Genomic DNA, 14,388 nt, shown 5'->3' on the forward strand with positions numbered 1-14,388 from the left:
CTTAGCTCTCACATACACAGCACATCACCTACAAGCGTCTTGTATCTCCTTCCAGCAGATAATCACTATTTCTGTCTCTCACTAAACACTGACCCAAACCTGCCGGCTGCTCCATCTTCACACCAAGTGTAAAGCACGATTCTTCTCAGAGATGTTGGTGTTTAAAAGATACCAACATTTTAGGCAAAAGAAATAAAGTTCCAGCAGTAGATTTTTAGAAAGTACTTGCAGAGAAGCATCACCTGCCCCATGAGTTTTCCGTCATAAAAACTTGCAACAGAAACAAACAAACAGACAAACTGAACAGAATGGGAACCCCCGAACTGCAGGCCAATGTCCAAGAGAGTCCTACCTGAGCACCCCGTTTCCCAGCAGGAAGAAAACTTGTCTTCTGCATTTCTTCATCTATGAAAGCAGGGGGGCTAGAAAATGATGAAAATTCCAAATAGAAAGCTCTTAAGTATCAAGAGCTACTCAAGGACCCAGGGACTGGCAATAACTACAAGTCCACCACCATCTCCAGCCAGAGACGGGGGTGGGGTGTGAGGGGAACGAAAATGCAATCACAAGGATCCACCTATCCCAGCCTATCCTGGATGGGTGGGCCAGTGGGAGGTGGTGGGAAGGGGTGGTTAGGAGATTAGGAAAGGCCTTCCTGAACAATGCTCACTCATAACAACCGACACCTGTGGATCTCATTAAAGGACAGATTCTGATGGAGAAAGTCCGGGGTGGAGCCTGAGCTTGGGCACTTATAAGACGTTTCACTGGTCAGTGGAGCACACTTGGAGGGGTGGGGCCCTAAAAGGATTAACAGCTGAGCTAAGACAAAGGCTAAGCATAAATAACTGTCATCCTAGGCAGAGGGCAGGGCAAAGATATGGAAGCTAGAAGCACTGTTGAATACGGGAAACGGCATTCAACAAGCTAAGGGAAATTTTTAGGTGCAATATTGTTGAATGTAAATGCAGACAGTAAGAGCTCCATGCAAACATACAAATAGATTTGCGAGAGTTGCATAAAGGTGGTTAGATGAGGAGTGTTTCCCCTCACGTCCCTCCCTTATCTTTTTCAGACTCTCAGTAATGAATTTATTAAAACAACAAAAAAACTGAGTTTCTCCTCCATGGGCTGGGTAGAGGGGAGAACTCTGCCCTGGGGTGTCTTAACAAACTGACCATGAAGCTTCTTTCTATCTGGGATTATGTGATTGTTTCAGATACAAAGCTACTTAATAACCAATAACCACAATTATAGAATGAATGTGCTAATTGTGACATAAAAACATGTTTTTGAAGGAATAATATTTTCTTTAAAAAGCTAATTAAAAATATTAAAGCATGTTTTTTATAACCCGTTAATAAATTTTTCCTGGGAAAAAGTGCAAGAGGATTGTATAGAATGCAGGCAGAAAAAAGCCTTGTATCATTTGATTTCACAGAGCCCTGAGTGGTAACCTGATGAGGAATTCATCGTTCGGTGCCCCCAGGACACATTGCTGACCCCAACCAGGAGGAGAACTTTCAGTTTCTGAGGTGCAGAGGGGAGAGTTATGGTTGCCAAGGTCACAGAGCCTCAGGTTGCATGTCTATGAGGTGTGTATGCAATGGCTCTGTAGATGGGACTGTTAAAATTACCATCATCTCTGTTCCAAATCAAATGGGCTTCCCTCGTGGCTCAGTGGGTAAATCCGCCTGCAGTATGGGAGACCTGGGTTCGATCCCTGGGTTGGGAAGATCCCCTGGAGAAGAGAACGACTACTCACTCCAGTATTCTGGCCTGGAAAATTCCACAGACTGTATAGTCCATGGGGTCGCAAAGAGTCGGACACGACTGAGTGACTCTCACTTTATTCCAAATCAGGCATGTTGTGGGAAACCACATCATGTAATCTTCAGTCAACTGCCAGCCCTAGCTGAAGCAGGACACAAAACAAATCTTAAGACCACATCGCCGTACACAATACAGTCATCACAAAGACCCTCCCCCCACATTTTATCTGGGGTAAACACACATCCCAGGTGATGCTAATGCTGCAGGTCTTGGCCCTCACTTGATCAACAAGGCATCACTGGGGCCACCTGAGATTGAACTTCGATCATCAGTGTCCTTGTGGGCATGGTTGATGGGTTTTTCCTGTTACTATACTTGAGCTGACAATTCACCTGTTAAAGTATCTCTTTTATTGAAAGGTCTGTGAAAGAATAGAAAGTACCTTAAGATATCTCACAAATAAGATACCTTTCAAGATTCTTATGAGAATCTTGTGAGACAGTTTCAGACTCCACTCTTATCTGATAGCTGAGAAAACTCAATTTGAGGGATGGTGATGAAGGATGTTAAAGTCTCCCAAATCACCTAGTTGGTCAGCCACAGAACTGGTTGTAGGCATCAGGCCTTCTGATGTTCTCATGCCAATTCCAGAATTCCTTCTAGCATACAACCCTGTAACTTCTAAAAAACAAGCAGGCAACTATAAAGGGAGGTTTTTGAACTCCAGAGGCATTAAGATCTACGAAACCTTTTAAATTACTTTTTAAAATTTATATTTTCATAAGAGTAGTTTGGAATTTGCCATAGGTCCAAACTGCATGTCCTTTGTTCAGTTTTAGAGGAACCTAGGAATACTATGAATGCATGGTGTTGGCATATAATTATTCTTAAAATTTTTTTTAATTGGAGTATAATTATTTTATACTGTTGTGTTAGTTTTGCTGTACAATGAAGTGAATCAGCAATATGTATACACATATCCCCTCCCTCTTGAACCTACCTATCACCTTATCCCCATCTCACGCCCCTAGCTCATCACAGAGCACCAAACTGAACTGAAATATTCTTATGTAAGTCGTAGTATATGAAGTAAAAAGGCACAAAAAGATTTGCTGGTGATTTGTAGGTTCTTAAGGACAACCCATGGAGAAGGCAACGGCACCCCACTCCAGTACTCTTGCCTGGAAAATCCCATGGAAGGAGGAACCTGGTAGGCTGCGGTTCATGGGGTCGCTAAGAGTTGGACATGACTGAGCGACTTCACTTTCACTTTTCACTTTCATGCATTGGAGAAGGAAATGGCAGCCCACTCCAGTGTTCTTGCCTGGAGACTCCCAGGGACGGGGGAGCCTGGCCGGCTGCCATCTGTGGGGTCGCACAGAGTCGGACACGACTGAAGTGACTTAGCAGCAGCAAGGACAACCCAGAATGTTATAATAGGTTGTTGAATTAGTTTCAGTGAGAGACTGTTTTAAACTTACATTTATCTTATTTTGTTACATATGCTTATTATAAAACAATATTAAAAATGGTCATTTAGGATTTTCATATGAATAAAATAGAAATACAGTAGTTCCCCACCTTGAAGATATTGGATCAAAGGAAACTATTCCTAATGTGTTAAAAGAGACAGTTTGTTAAGGATTACTGCAACATGACATTAAATATAAAGACCAATTTATGGTGAAAAAGTGGATCCTTCAGTTCAGGACTTCTCAAACTTTAATATCTATATGAATCACTTATGGCTCTTGTTAAAGGGAAGATTCTGATTGAGAAGGTCTGGGGTGGAGCCCAAAACTCTGCCTTTCAAGATATCCCAGGTGATGCTGATACTATAGGACCTGGGACCTCACTTTAGCAAGGCATCACTGGAATCACCTGAGGGTGAACTTCGATCAGCAGTGTCCTGTGGACGTGGTTGATGGGTTTTTTCACGTTACTCCATGTACCTATGAAAGGATCTATTGAGAGGTTTGCAAAAGAATAGAAAGTACCTTAAGATATCTTATAAATAAAAAATGTTGCTGACTTCCCTGGTGGCAAAGTGAATAGGAGTTTACCTACTAATGCCAGGGACACTGGTTGGATTCCTGGTCTGGGAAGATCCCACAGGCCAAGGAGCAACGAAGCCCAGGAGCCACAACTACTGAGCCTGTGTTCCACCCCGCATGCTGCAACCACTGAAGCCCAAGGACTGACAGTTGTTGCTCTGCAGCAAGAGAAGCCACCACAAGGAGAAGCCTGGGCACTGCAGTGAAGATCCAGAACAGCCAAAAATTAAATAAATGAATAAAATTATTAAAAAGTTGCTAATTTTCTAAATCTGGCTTTACTTTTTATTTCCCTTCTTAAGTAAGCAAAAGGTACACAAAACTTCTGATAGTGGCTTGATTTTTCTCTTTAGTAGGTAAAGGCAACTCAGATATTTTATTATCCTCAGAAATTCAGTTGCAGATCACATATTTTATAGACCAGGAAAGCTAGTCATATTGAGATTATGGGATAAAAGTAGCACTGTAAGATTTAGGGGAAAAAAAGAAAACAAAACAAAACTTCAATCAACCACCATCAAAAAGATGGGATACCCAGTTAAATCTGAATTTTACATAAAAGATTAATGTTTTCCATATGAGTATATCCCATGCAATATATGGGATATACTTAGACTAAAAACAAAAAAACAACCTTGTTCATCTGAAAATCAGACCTAATTGGGGTTCCTGTATTTTATTTGGCAACCATTGCTAAAAACATACCCTAGATTCTAACTTACATGTAAGTGCTAGGAGAGCAGATGCTGGGGTGGAGAATTAACAGAACCACTGACAGCGTTGTTTAAACATCCCAGCTGCACAGGGAATTGTTTTCTGGACTTGCCAGTACCACATGGAGCACTTGGCTATTACTGCCTTGATTTATGGGAACTTCTTTTGGGAGATTTGTGCCCTGAAGACCACCCTTTAAAAAAAAAATTATGATATATGATAAGTTGGAAGTAAAGCTAACAGGAGTCTTGTATCAAAAGCTTCCTTTCTGGAGAAGAACGAGGTGGCAAAAAGCAGGAAGGTTTTTCTTCTAGCTCCCTGTCTTTTTTTCTTCTGGAGATGTTGACTGGGAAAGTGAAAATAGTGGTTCCTGAGACTCATGAGAGGTGATTCTTAATACACCACATTTTGGCAGGTTGATTGGATTTAAGATTATCTTTGAAGAAAGGAGGTATAAGGTGGTTGCAGGCACTCTCACATTCTTGCTTATTGGTTGCTGAAAGCTGACTTGACTAACTTTTAAAGAGGGTAATTTAGTCTTCTGATTTCACTTTTATGTATGAGAGCCAATAAAAAGTCTCAAAAATTTTAGCAAAAAATCCAGGAATTGCCTCATTTTCCAGTGGCTTTTTCTTGCTTATTTTCCCTTCTACTGACTTCAAATACCAACAGTCATTCCTGCCATGATGTTTATAATCAACTCTAAGTCAGAACCAAGGTCTGCCCATCACCGCAATGTTTTTGAGTGTTTTGATGCTGAAAGCTCAGCTTCTCCGTACACTGGTGCCAAATCGAATCTTGGAGATAGTTTTCCGTGAAGTAGAGAAGAATAGCTCTATTGCTTTGTCACGCAAAGGGGGCCACAGTGAGCTAATGCGTTCAAAACTATCTGTTCCAACTTGGGGAAGATAGTGGGAGGTTTTATAGCAATTGCTCAAAGAGGGTGTGATCAGCTTGTAGACATTCTTCTAATGGGTTGGTGGTGAGGTAAGTTGGCAACCTTCAGGTCCAACTGGTCTGGGGTCTACATGCTTGTGGGCAGCATACAATTGTAAATTGTTAACTTCTCCACCTGGAGGGCTTTCAGTATCTGCAAAACAGCTCAAATGTATTGTGTGTATCCACTGATGGGGAAACAGAATCTTGCCCCAAGGCTGCCCTTGACTATTTCTCCTCGTCTCACATCCCCTCCCTTCCCTAATTAACAACTACTTGAATTCACCCATTGAACTCAGGAAAGGTTAAGGAAGCTGAACGAAAGTTGCTTCCTATAAGCAAAGAGATGGGGGACACAGAAAGGCCTTGGGCTCAGGAGCCCCATAGGGCCCTGGCAAGGTATCAGTTTTGTCCCTGCTTAAGCATTTGACAATTATGAATTCCCTATTCTGGTAAAAATACAATAAATCCAATTAATTCCTAATTTTAGGAATTACTTTGGAGAGAACTGCTAGTGATATATGTATGCACGCTAAGTTGCTTCAGTCGTAACCAACTCTGTGTGACGCTATGGACTGCAGTCGGCCAGAATCCTCTATCATGGGATTCTCCAGGCAAGAACACTGGAGTGAACTGCTGGGCCCTCCTCCTGGGGATCTTCCCAACCCAGAGATCGAACCTGAGTCTCCAATGTCTCCTGCAAGGGCAGGTGGGTTCTTTACCGCTAGCACCACCTGGGAATCCCTTGTATATATAAATGTATGGCAGACACTTATTAAACAAAATGTATTTAGTAAAAAAGATTTAGTGAAGGCTAAATTATGATAAGGTAGGAAAGCTAATTTCACTTGAACTAGTTCCTCACGCAGTCAGCAGAGGAGTTATACAATCTATTAATATCTTCCATTGTCCCCTCCTCCTCTTCTCCAATTATTCCATCAGGAATACTACTGGGTTATGTTACCTTGGAAGTTAGTTATCAACAAGCCATTACTACCCATAGTCCTAGGACAGGATTAAATACATTTACAATTTGTTTTCATTTTTAGAAATGATTTAGCTGATTTCAGATACTTCAAAATACACATTATAGTGCAGTGTTTGATTTTTTATCTCTAAATTTCAGGTGTACTGATTCTGGAAGAGATGAAGAGGACAAGAGTTATTATACATACATAACCTTTAAAGTTGCTCTAGTAATCTAAGTGAAACTCACTTGGAAATGGTCTGTGGCATGAACAAGTCATCAGGAAGAGGAAGTTCTCTTAACTGAAGGAAATTTTATGAGCGGCGACATTTACAGTAAAAAATTACAACAAGTTCCTATCAACGTAGTTGTCCTTTCAAATATTTCTTCTGGACTCAGGAGTAATCTAGTCAACTTTGAGAAGAAGGCATATAATTTGAATTTCTGGATCCTAATCTGATCTATTTTTCAACTTGGAAATTTCAAACTAAATTGTTCACAGCACGTTGTCAGTCTTTAGTGATATAAGTGATTATATGTATGAAGTGGAAGTGAAGTCCCTCAGTCATGTCCAACTCTTTGCAACCCCATGGATTGTAGCCCGCCAGGCTTCTCTGTCCCTGGTATTCTCCAAGCAAGAGTACTGGAGAGGGTAGCCATTCTCTTCTCTAGGGGATCTTCCTGACCCAGGGATCAAACCTGCATCTCCTGCATTGCTGGCAGATTCTTTACTGTCTGAGCCACAGGGAAGCCTGATTATATGTATATTTGCTTATTATCTAATGACCATTGCCTTGGTAAGTAGCAAGCAATTTATTAATATCTTAAATGTATACTTTAGAAGACAGGTGCAATTTCCCAAAGAAGCAAGTTTCCGCATAAAGCTTTAAGTATATGACATGACAGCCAATGAAAAATGTCAAAATCTGAATAGATCCTCAAATTATGCATTCATATACTAAAACAAGGAAGACTGGAAATGCCCTCATAGGGTGGCATAACAAAGTTTCTATGGCTAAAGAGCTGAAGCAAGTGTGACTGTGGACTTGCTGTCAAGGGTGTTATGTTTGCATTTTCTAGACCTCTGGAAACCGTGACAGCTCAATCTAAGTATTTCACTGTTGGGCTGTTTAGGTTCAGAAGTTTTATGGTTTACCACATCATTAAAATTCCTTTTTAAAAAATTTTCCTGCTTCTGAAAATATCCTCAATAGGGGAATTGTTCATTGGTCAGTCGATAAGTCATGTCTGACTCTTTGTGATCCCATGGATGGGATCCTCTGTCCTCGAGCCTCCTCTGTCCTCCATTATCTCCCAGAGTTTGCTCAAATTCATGTCCATTGAGTTGGTGATGCTATCTAGTCATCTCATCTTTTCCCACCCTCTTCTCCTTTTGCCTTCAATCTTTCCCAGCATCAGGCTCCTTTCCAATGAGAGGGCTCTTCAAGTCAGGTGGTTAAAGTATTGGAGCTGGAGCTTCAGCTTCAGCAACAGTCCTTCCAATGAATATTCAGGGTTGATTTCCTTTAGGATTGACTGGTTTGATCTCCTGGAAGTCCAAGAAACTCTCAAGAGTCTTCTTCAGCATCACCATTCAAAAGCATCAGTTCTTCGGCACTCAGACTTCTTTATGGTCTAGCTCTCACATCTGTACATGACTACTGGAAAAATCATAGTTTTGACTACATGGACCTTTGGCAGCAAAGTGATGTCTCTGCTTTTCAATATGCTGTCTAGGCTTGTCATAGCTTTCCTTCCAAGGAGCAAGTGTCCTTTAATTTCATGGTTGTTGTCACCATCCACAGTGATTTTGGAGCCACTGGACCACCAGGGAAGTCCCAATGCATTTAACATTTGCTGAATGATGTGACTAATATTTAAGGGCCCTTATACAAGTTAAATGGAGAAGGAAATGGCAACCTACTCCATATTCTTGCCTGGAAAATCCCATTAATAGAGGAGCCTGGCAGGCTACAGTCCACAGGGTTGCAAAGAGTTGGATACGATTTAGCAACTAAACCACTACCACCACCATACAAGTTAAAAATTTTTACTGTGCTTATCTGGATAAGAAGCCAATGATGGCTCCAACTGTTTCAGGTTGGCCTAGGCCAAAGGTGGATAATTTGAGAATAAATGAGAGCATGATACATGTAAAGAGTTTCTCCTTTTTCTAGGAGGAAGGAGACAATTAGAATTGAGCTTGGCTACCCAGAACCTCCAGGCAAGATTACATCAAAACCTAGTCAAGGGACTTCCCTGTGGTCCAGTGGAAGACTCTGTGCTTCCAATGCAGGGTGGCTGGGTTCAATCCCTGGTCAGGGAACTAGATCCCACAGGCCTCAACTAAGAGTTTGTATGCCACAACTAAAGATCCTGTGTGCTGCAACTAAGACCTGGTGCAGCCAAATAAATAAATACTAAAACAAAACAAAAAACCCTAGTGAAGAAACAGCAGGGTGATAGAATAGACCCTCGGAAAGAAGTCAGGATTCCAGGTTTCTTCCCACTTTGCCAGATCATTTAACAACTTGTGCTATTTGGCACATGGGAAAACTATCCACCCAATTGTGTTTAGGTTAATAAGATCAATGGGCTGTGTATATTTAAGATAATAAGACTGGGTGGTTCTCAAAAACTTCAGAGCTTCTAAAGTTGAGTTGACACCCTTTCTTTGCACCTCACCCTCTTTGGCCTACTTGTGACTATCACAGAGCTAGGTTTTTAGCATCCTCTGATGAACAGTTTCTAATTAATCTGGATTAGTTTCATTTTTCTAGATTGTATTTCAGCCTTTCAATATCTTACAACTTCCCCCAAAGGAGTTGAAATAACAGAAGTGTATTCTCAGTGACTTTTCTCCACTACACTGAAATGAGAATGGGTGCATTTATGTCATCTGACCTTTGGAAATTCTTATTAACATTTATTTTGCTGGCATCCAGAATACACCCAAATTTCCACTTTTAAATATTCTGGCTATATTGATGTTTTTGTGCTATTTTTAATGTAGGTGGAAGCCTAGAAGGTTTTATTAAAGCTGTCTATTAACCTACCATTTATCCTACTCTGAAATAACTTTCCTAACTTGATTAGTTCCTTTTGGCATCCACATGGTTAAATGTGTGTGTGTGTGTGTGTGTGTGTGTGTGTGTGTGTGTGTGTGTGTTTCTGATAATAAGTGGTAGAGAGTGAAATTTTTGTGAAGTGAATCTTTGATCCATGAGAGTATAGTTAAGTAACAGGACAATTATTAGTTATACTCAGGACGCTAATTTTATTTTCAGTTTTTGGCCACACCATGGGGTATGAGGGATCTTAGTTCCTCGCCCAGGGATCAAACTCATGCCCCCTGTAGTGGAAGCACAATCTTAACTACTGGATCACTAGGGAAGTCCTGATGTGAAATTGCTTTATATAAAGATGTAAGTGAACAAAGCGCTACCATCTTATGGTTCTTAAGAACTGTAACAGAACTTTCGCTCCTACATATCCAGAATATCTGTCTTGGGGAAAAAAAAATGAATGTACTCAGGATACTTTGCTTAAAAATATCTTCTGCACCTTCTGATAATGTTCAGTATGAATATTTACAAAAGGTCTGTGTTCTGTGCTATAAGAGTTGTAGACATTAAAGGCACCTTCCAGTTAATAGAATACCAAGCAGGGTACATAGGATCAAAAAAAGTTCAATAGCTGATGATATTGAATACTTGCTACATTCTAGGCATGGTTGTTCCCTCATAAAGAAACTGAGAATGGGGAAGAAAGCATTTAGGCAAGAGAGTTATGATGATATGATGTAAAGAATAATGAGGAAAAGAGAGGCATAAAAATAGAAGTTAATAGTAATAAAAATAAGTATTTCATAAACTGTGTACGTCTTTAAATAGGCTATCTTACTATGATCATGCCTTGAGGATGATTTTTTTAAAACAAGAAACTTTTAGACAGTAACATAAAATCTAACATAATCTAACATGACATAAAATGTTAGATGTAATCATTTCTATTTAAACAGACCCTTTAATTTACCCCTGAATGTGTCATCAGTTATTTGATTTTTTTTTTATTTTCAAAATGTATGTACTGCAAATTCATCCTCTCTGTTTTACATAGTTGAAATAACACAAACCACCTTGCCAACATTTTTTTTTTTATGCCTCCCACCAAGGAAATTACAAGACATCTATCTAGTTGGCTATATGTTTCCTCTTCTAACAGAAGACAGCATTATAGGAAGCAGGTGGAATAAGCTGGTGGAAAAGTGAGAGCCTGGTACAAGCAGACAGATCCTGATCAGACATTCAAATGAGCTTTCCAAGGAGTGGAACAGTGCGTGTCAATAAGCTACTGGATGTAACTATTTTCTACTCTGGGCTCCGCCTTGGAGTACAGCCTGCTGACTCACCAAGCTGCTCCGAGTTAGTTTCTGCTGGGTTTCCCTACTGCCTGCTACACGTGAATCACGCTGGAATGAAGTTTCTACCGTATCCTTAACAACCCTGCACAAACCAGGCACGGACAGTGAACTTCAATCTTTCCAGTAAGAACCAGACTCTGGGCTAAGGGGGTGAAAAATGATGTGGCAGGTACCACCGCTAGCCAACAGACCGCCCCCCTCCTTGTCAGTAGCCCCCCAACTGGGTGGTTTCTCCCACCCTCCCAGGTAGTTAAACTGGTATCCTGTCTGGCAGCTGCCAGGAGCCAGTCACTGAACTCTGCCCTTGCCTCAGTGGTTTTCAGGTTTGGCTGCACAATGGAATCACTTGGAGATAAACACATGTGGACACACACAGACAGACAGACAGACAGACAGACACACACACACCACATCAACAACAAAAACCCCAAACCGATGCCTTGCTGTCATCTCCAAACTGCCTAATTTAAATGGGTTAGGATGAGATACTTACATGAGGATTTTTCAGAGCTCCTCAAGCACAAAATTTGGGAGCATTGCTCTTCCTATGCAAGTGAAACCTGCCAGTTACGCTTAGCTAACGACCACCGGCTGGGCTCCCCAAACCTCCTATCTTGGTGATCTACTAACAGCCCCTAACCGGCATCTCAATTTGGCAGCAAAGAAGGCTGGCAAACCAAGGAGCATTTCCAGAAGGGACGCTGGCTAGACAAGGTGTCCCTCCCCGCTCATTTCCTTGCTAAAAACTTAGCTAAATTTGGCGCTTCCCCGAAGTATCTCAAACGCTGTTCTTCTTTCTGTTACCTTTTGATCTCTGTTCTGTTTCATTCCACAGTGTTTTGTTCGGCAAAGCTGGAAGGCTCGGGTCCTTCGGATTAGAAGCTGGTACTGCTGAGTCAAACCTCAATCGAGACGCGACTGCACGCTTCACCTCGCCGGGACCGAGCGGCCGCCTAGCAGCGCGGCCTCAGGGCAGATACTATGCTAATCAAGAAAGTTCTTCCGTCTCCTCGCGGGCGGGCGGGTGCAGGTTTGAACACTTAACCCTTGGTCTTACGTGACTGCGCTATAGGGCGTTTAGTGACCGCCTCTTGCCTGGCGGGTCTGGACCACGTTCCATGTTTTTGGAAAAGGAGAAGACGTGCGCAAGTGATGGAGAAAGCCCGCAGGGAGGGGACAGCAGCGTTGGCTGGCGCCCGGGTGAAGGGATGGCTAATGCTCGGAATATTAATTACTCTACGCGCTGCTGACCCGGCGAGGACTAGCAGAAGGGGACCGGGGGTTAAGACAAAGACTCCTCCTGATCAAACGGCTGCAGCTCCCCTGCCTCTGAGGTTACAGCTCTGCTTTTTCTCTGCACTGGGCGGCTCTTGGCACCGGACTGGCAAAGTGACTCAGGGGGGGTGACCGAGTCCACTGGCCCTTTCGGGGTCTGAAAGTCTGCGTGACCGAGCGCTCCGGCTTCAGAGGGAAGGATCTTTCTGTGCCAGCCCACCCCGCCCGCCCTTTGTGGGATTTCTGGTCACGGCCCAGCCCTTCGAAGAGTGGACTGAAGAATTTCTTAAGCAAACAGTGCGGAGTCGCTTGAGTAGCCCCCGCCTTGCGCTCAGGGTGCTTCTTGCAGAAAACCTCTTGGGATCATAATAATAACCCGCTCTCTTTTGCATCCATCCAGTTCCCGCATCCTGGGGGCCGGGAACCCCAGCGGGAGCAGGAATGGGAGTGGAGAGAGATGGGGCTGGTCTCCGCGGGAGGAGAAGCTCTGGCGGGGGGTCGGGGGGCGGGCGGCAGCTGGGCCGGGGGTCCAGTGTTTGGTCCCCAGCGGGCCGGACCCCGCGCGCTCCACTTCCTGGTCTGTCCCGTAGCGCGTGGTCCCTACCAGCGCCCCTAGTTCTCGGTCCCTGCTCCCCAACTCTGGCGCCTGGAGGTCCGCGCGCTCCGGGCGCGCACTCCCAAGACCCCCTCCTTCACCAGCGCCAAGTGTCCCTGTCCTAGCCAGCCCGGCCCTCAGCCCCGAGCCGGTCCACTTCGCCTCTGCCAGCGTGGCAGCCCTGATTCACCCCCCTTTCCGGGGTGCGCGGCTCTGGGGCCCCAAAGGAGGGATGTGGCCTGCGGGAGAGCGGCGGGTGCACACCTAGGGGGCGCGACGCCGACCCCGGCACAACTTCTTGCCGGGCTCAGAGACCCCGGGTCCCGCAGGCTGCGCGACGGGCGGACTGCAGCCCCCCGGCGGCGGGAGGATGCACGGCCAGTGCCCGGCCTGGGAGGGACTGAGCCAGGACTGGGGGTGTCGGGGTGCGCCGGGGCGGTACCGCTTTAAATGCACTTGACTCACCTGCTCCGGCGCCGTCGCCTCCTTCCTCTACTGACAGCTGGGGGCTTTGTTTTCTCCACCCACCCGGGCGGCCGCGCTCCGCCCCCACCGCCACACGTGACTCGCCGTCTGCCACTGCGGCCGCCGGCGGGGCCACCCGGGGCACCCCGGCCTGGGCCACCCCTTCCCGGGGTGCGGGGTGCAGTTGGGGACCGCCGCCCCCTAGAGGCCCCGGGCAGATCGGAGGCCACCCGCCGGCTTGTCAGTTGGAAGGTGGCACGCGGGTTAGGGCTCTAGGAAGCTAGGGTGAGTTGGTGACAAGGAATAAAGTCACAGCGGGTGAAACGCGCAGAGCTTTGGGCCGCACCCAAGAGGGCGGAGGCCGGCGCGGCTCCAAAGGGCGGCTGAAGAGGCGACGCCGCACCCCGAAGTCTGTGCCTGTAACTGGGGGCCTGCCGCATCTACTTCTTACGCCAAAGGGCCAAAGGTTTATACTCCTACCTGGCGAACAATGGCTACTGCGGAGCAAACTAGTTTTGTCCTGGACGTTATTAATTAAACTAGGCAACTCTAAGCTGAACCATATGATAAACAGTGTAATCAATAATAGCAAGTTCTACGGAGGTTTCAAATCTGCTGCTTGTTGGTGCCCCTTGATATTTGGATTCTATTTGGAAAATGGAATCCAGGCTGCGGACGCAAACTCCAGATTATTGATGTGGGCACGTGTCCATTTGGAACAGCACCAAGTTTTAATGAAATGAATTGAGAAAATGTTCTGGCCTCAAGACCCAGCTGGGTCTCTCCCGCTTTTGGAAGTGTCCCCCTCCCCCAACTCTTGCTGATGGCCAGTGCTTGAAACTGCAGGAACCTGTTGTCGGAATCCTTCCTTTTGCTCTTGGAGGACACACACATACCTTTGTTCTCCCCAAATTGCAACTCATGGGAAATCCTGTCCCCAAGTCCCCAGCATCCATTAAAGTGAAGTCCACATAGACTTTGCATTGCCCTTCCCAAAGTGATGTGCAGAAGGATCACCACCCAGCCTTGTTAAAACAAATTCTGAATCTGTGTGTCGGAAGTTGGAACTGGGTTCCTGTATTTTTGCAAACTCTTAGGTAACATCAAGGGCTTACCTGGCGGTGCCAGTGGTAAAGAACCTGTCTGCCAATGAAGGAGACATAAGAGATGTGGGTTCAATCCTTGG

General features: G+C 44.6%; 1 protein-coding gene across 2 annotated transcripts in view; it reads right to left on the reverse strand.

Moving 5' to 3' along the window:
- The window catches only part of MAPRE2 (microtubule associated protein RP/EB family member 2), a 177,888-nt gene extending 164,589 nt beyond the window's left edge, over positions 1 to 13,299 (reverse strand). The window contains exon 1 of one of the 2 annotated variants that reach the window (XM_061131078.1): positions 13,203 to 13,299. Coding sequence is in view for 1 of the 2 variants with exons in the window: in XM_061131076.1 (XP_060987059.1) it covers positions 11,672 to 11,695 (24 nt within the window). In the remaining variant the exon portion in view is untranslated. Of the gene's footprint in view, positions 1 to 11,671; positions 11,837 to 13,202 lie in introns of those variants that run through there. The other variant, XM_061131076.1, reaches the window with a different exon arrangement.
- Between the last annotated feature and the right edge of the window lie 1,089 nt (positions 13,300 to 14,388).

Source organism: Dama dama, chromosome 27 (assembly GCF_033118175.1).
Source record: "Dama dama isolate Ldn47 chromosome 27, ASM3311817v1, whole genome shotgun sequence".
In the NCBI taxonomy this organism is placed as follows: Eukaryota; Metazoa; Chordata; class Mammalia; order Artiodactyla; family Cervidae; genus Dama; species Dama dama.